The 4,719-nt window shown below is 42.1% G+C and overlaps 1 protein-coding gene across 1 annotated transcript; it reads left to right on the plus strand.

Annotated features, from left to right (window-relative positions):
* Nucleotides 1-1,965: 1,965 nt before the first annotated feature.
* Nucleotides 1,966-3,258, plus strand: LOC125194890. Its single transcript, XM_048093106.1, has 3 exons — nucleotides 1,966-2,090; nucleotides 2,175-2,412; nucleotides 2,506-3,258. Exons 1-3 carry the CDS (start codon nucleotides 1,966-1,968, stop codon nucleotides 3,256-3,258), a joined length of 1,116 nt encoding a protein of 371 aa, XP_047949063.1.
* The last annotated feature ends 1,461 nt before the right edge of the window (nucleotides 3,259-4,719 follow it).

The raw sequence follows: 4,719 nt of genomic DNA on the forward strand, positions 1-4,719 counted from the left end.
ATCCCCTGCACTTTGACCCAATTCACCCCCGCAACCTCCAAGCTATCCTCACCCAAGAGCTCATCCACTATCATTTCCTCAGTCAAGTTGTCTCTTATTGGAAAAATTTTAAACACTTTATCTGCAGAAACTTCCACCAAGCAGTCATCCATCAATAACTCTCTCTTGTCCCCTTCTACCACCTCCAACGCTTGCCCCAAAAACACCCCAGATGACCCTCTGTCCCCAAAACCTCCCTATTATCTGTACCTAGATCCAGATCAACCGCTCCTCCACCTTCTTGTTCTGATCCTGTTTGAAACAGAAACTATTCCATTGAATATCAATCTTTGGAGAAGGAGTGAACCTCGATTTGTTCTTTTTGGAAATCATCCTCGCAATCTGGGAGACAAGAACGCCTGTTTCCCCTTCGCCCTCCGACAGCGTGCGAATGCGCCTTCTCCATCCACCCCTCTACATGTCCGCCAACCTAAGGCGACATCGATTTGGAGTGATTAACCCTAGTGGATCTCCTCCGTCCTCCAATTTTCCTTGCTATTGTATCCTGACTCAGAACCCCCAACGCTACCTCCTCACTCCTCGGCAACACCTCTGTCGGCGGATCCTCCATCCAAAACCTCCCCAACCACACCACCTAAACAAGACTGACCACCAGAGGCAACAGAAAAGAGATAAATCTCAATGAAACAGTAACCAAGAACAGTGAAATCAACTCAGTGTGTGAAAAGGTGAAGACGTGTGTGCGAAAATCATGCCCAGTCGAGATCCAAAAAACTATGTGAAAATCGCACACACTCAGTGTGAAATCCGCTCCCTCCGTCAGGGGTATATTTTAGTTCATATTTAATCGGGAGCTTGTGATCTACACCACACACTAACTTATTCTATTTAAAACCTTATAATTTAATTTATTCAGGATTCCAAAGCATTTAAACTATTAATATTATTGTCTCATAATATCCTCGGGTTCCCACGTAGCCTCTTCTGCTTTGTGGCTTCTCCACAATATCTTGACTAGTGGAACCTTTTTGTTTAGGAGTTCTTTAACCTCACGAGCTAATATTTGAACAGGTTCCTCTTCATACGTCAAATCTGGTTGAATATGAACTGACTTTGCTTGTATAATGTGTGAGGGGTCTGATCGATATCTTCTCAGCATTGATACATGGAATACATTATGAATTCTTTCTATTTCAGGTGGTAAGGCTAGTCTATGTGCTACTGGACCAACACGTTCGAGTATCTCATATGATCCAATAAATCTCGGGCTAAACTTACCCTTTTTTCCAAATCGAAGCACTTTCTTCCATGGGGAATCCTTCAAAAAGACTTTGTCGCCTATACTGAATTTGATATCTTTTCTCTTGAAATCAGCATAAGATTTTTGCCTATCAGATGCTTCTTTCAACCTATTCCGTATCAGTCGAACTTTATCTTCGGTCTCCTGTATCAATTCTGGTCCCACAATCTTTATCTCATTCATTTCTGTCCAGCACAATGGTGTCCTACATTTTCGACCATACAATGCTTCATAAGGTGCCATCTGTATGCTAGATTGATAGCTATTATTATATGCAAACTCAACCAACGGTAAGTATTTCTCGCCATACAAATAATGTCTCCATATCTTCAAGGCGAATACTATAGCTGCCAACTCCAAATCATGGGTGGAATAGTTCTTTTCGTGAATTTTGAGTTGCCTCGAGGCATAAGCTACTACAATGCCTCAAGCGTCAAGCAAAAGTCATTCAATATGCTATGCAGCCTCAAGAAAATGTTCAAGAGGCCTGGAAAAGGTTCAAGTATTTGATGAGAAGATGCCCCATCCATGGTTTAAGCCCGGGACAACATATCCTAACCTTCTAAAGGGGAAACACTCCGGAGGCAATGCGCGAATTGAACATGAGCGCATGAGGATCACTCTTGAAGTTGGGAGAAGCTGAAGCACTTGAGGTGATCGAGAGAATGGCTTCAAATGATGAGGGGTGGAGAAATGAAAGGAACAAATCCTACAGGGTAGCCTCCACCTCTGACTTTGATAGTATGGAGACAATGTCCAAGCAGCTGGACTTCCTAACTAGCAAGCTTGGGTACATGGGAACATAGCCGATTGGGTTAGAGAATCATCCAGGAGTTGAAGATGTGAACTACGTTTACCAAGGTGGTAACAACAGAAACTTCAACAATTACCGCCCCAACCAAAGGGGTGGCAATTACAACAACTATGGGAACAAGTTGCATCCCAACTTGTCTTACGGGAACCCAAATAATGCCTTGCAACCACCACCCGGATTCCAGGTATCTAATGGCCAAGTCAAGGAGCTGAAGAAGGAAGATCTTGGAGATGTGTTGATGGCTTTCATGAAACACAGAGGCGAATGCATGACACAATCTAATAAGAGGCTGGACAAGGTAGAAACAAATGTGGAAAGTTTGAACAAACACATGAAGAGCATCAATACTCAACTCAGTCAGATTTACTAAGCTGTGGGAACTCTACCCAAGCCGAGGCAATTTCCTGGCAATACAAGCATCGATCCTGTCAAACACAAAGAGTGCAAAGCCATCTGTGCGACCATTCAACCCAATGAAGTGGAAAAAGAGGTGGATGAAGAGACTACAGAGGATAATGTTGTTGAGGAAGAGAAGAAACAACCTGAACCACCTCGATTGGAGCCATATACTCCTAAGATACCGTTCCCTAGCCGAATCAAGAAAAAGGTTGTGGATGAGAAATTTGAGAAATTGTTGGACATCTTTAGGAAGGTGGATGTGAATATCCCACTAGTAGAGGCTCTGCAACAGATGCCTATGTATGCAATGTTCCTAAAAGATGTGATCTCCAAAAAGTTAAAGTGGGTGGACAACGAAACAGTGAGCATGTCGGAGAATTGCAGTGCCATAATCCAGAAGAAATTGCCAGCAAAGCTTAAGGACCCTGGAAGTTTCAACATATCATGTGTCATTGGTGATGACAAACACACGAATGCACTTTGCGATTTGGGGTCGAGCATCAACTTGATGCCCCTATCCTTCTTTAGGAAGATGAAAATCGGAACTCTCAAGTCGACTAGAATCACGCTCCAAATGGCTGATAGATCCGTCACCTATCCTAAAGGGATCATAGAAGATGTGTTAGTACGGGTAAATGAATTTATATTTCCCATTGATTTTGTCGTGCTTGACATGGAAGAAGATAGGAATGTGCCGCTTATCCTTGGTCAGCCATTCTTAGTGACAAGGAAAGCAATTGGTTGATGTTTCAAGGGGAGAGCGATACGAAACTGGCGAAGATATAGTGTTTGATGAAATATGTGTTTGGAAAGTGTTTTTTGAAATGAGAGAATGGAACGAAAGCTGGGTTTGAGAAAGAAGAAATTGTATTTCCTTAATTCTTATACATGACTCGATCTATTGAAATTCCATAGTATATAGAATTCCCCCTACTTGGTTCGGATATACGACTCGGGAAAGAACCAAGAAGAAAACCCGAGAAGTGGACTCGATCTATCCTAACAAAGAAAACCAAATTTGAAACAATACAACCACGTTCAGTGAATTCTAACTTCCTTCCACTACTCACGTTCAGTGAAGGACGTAATCCCGGAACTTGCTAGGTCTTGACTTCTTCCTTGTGGGCTGAGTCTTATTCTTCTTGTGTTGGGCCTTTTTGACGTTGGGCTAGGCTTCCTCTCTGCCTAGGCTCGAGTTACGCCGGTTTTGGGCCTGCACTCCTACCTCGTCTTGTTGGGCTGGATCCGTATCAGAGAGCTTACTCTTCGCATGGGCACCAAACACCATATCTTGTCCATCTACAATGCCATGGGGAGTCCTAAGGTGGAAGAGCATGCTATGAAGAAAGAGTGCAAAGTTGTGCACGCTGTATAGGTTCAGAAGGATCAAATGGTGAAGCCCAAGGTCGAGAATATTTCCTTACCATAATGTCTATTTGGCCCATGTGGTGGATCAACTCATTGCAAAGAAAGACAGAGAGAGCCCAAGAAGGTGAAGGAAAATGAAGCAAGAATATCGATCACAACGAAGTTAGAGCTCAAATCAAATGATAACATGGTGAAGAAGACTTGGTGGAAGAAGAGGTTGGCAAGAATGTATCTGCTTGAACACGAATAAGAAGCCAAACAACCCCATTGATGCGAGAGTGAAATGATGAAAGCTGTGTGAAGATGTCGAGCCAACAACGATAACCACCAAAGGCACTATAGGGAGGTAACCCCTAGTAGGTAGCTTTTAGATTGTTTTCATTTTAGTTTGCGTATCATATAAGTCTCCCTTCTCCACCAACTTTTCAAACTTATTCTTTGCATAACCTTGACTAAGTTTGGGGGGGTGATATGGTGGATAGTGAGCCTTATAATGTATTTTACTACTTTATTTTTTTTTCAAATTGATTAGTTGTTTTTTGTTGCTTTTATTTATGTTTTAGGGTAGATTTGCATTGCTTTAGACCTCCGTGAGTTGCATTGGTTTGGTTGTTGTGGAATTGAATTTGAACTTGTTCGAATTCTCGTTTCTTGGGGTAAAGACTAGTTGTTAATGATAAAAACATCATCCATCTTTTAAACTATCATGGTCTTTGACTTAAGAGTTTGAGTGATAGGAGCATAAGTTACGAATTGTTTGTTTGCCTTGATTCATGGTATTACCCGAGTGAGATTTGAGCCAAAACTTTGGCTCTGTGTGATTTTATCATATGCTTGT

The sequence above is a fragment of the Salvia hispanica genome, chromosome 6, assembly GCF_023119035.1.
Source record: "Salvia hispanica cultivar TCC Black 2014 chromosome 6, UniMelb_Shisp_WGS_1.0, whole genome shotgun sequence".
NCBI lineage: Eukaryota > Viridiplantae > Streptophyta > Magnoliopsida > Lamiales > Lamiaceae > Salvia > Salvia hispanica.

What these genes read in the sequence shown, in the direction of transcription:
- LOC125194890 (XM_048093106.1), top strand. Translation starts at nt 1,966, where the DNA reads ATGGCTTCAAATGATGAGGGGTGGAGAAATGAAAGGAACAAATCCTAC. An exon ending in TTCCTAACTAGCAAGCTTGG is followed by an intron (nt 2,091 to 2,174) that starts GTACATGGGAAC and finishes TGGTAACAACAG; the next exon opens with AAACTTCAACAATTACCGCC. An exon ending in CTAATAAGAGGCTGGACAAG is followed by an intron (nt 2,413 to 2,505) that starts GTAGAAACAAAT and finishes ACTCTACCCAAG; the next exon opens with CCGAGGCAATTTCCTGGCAA.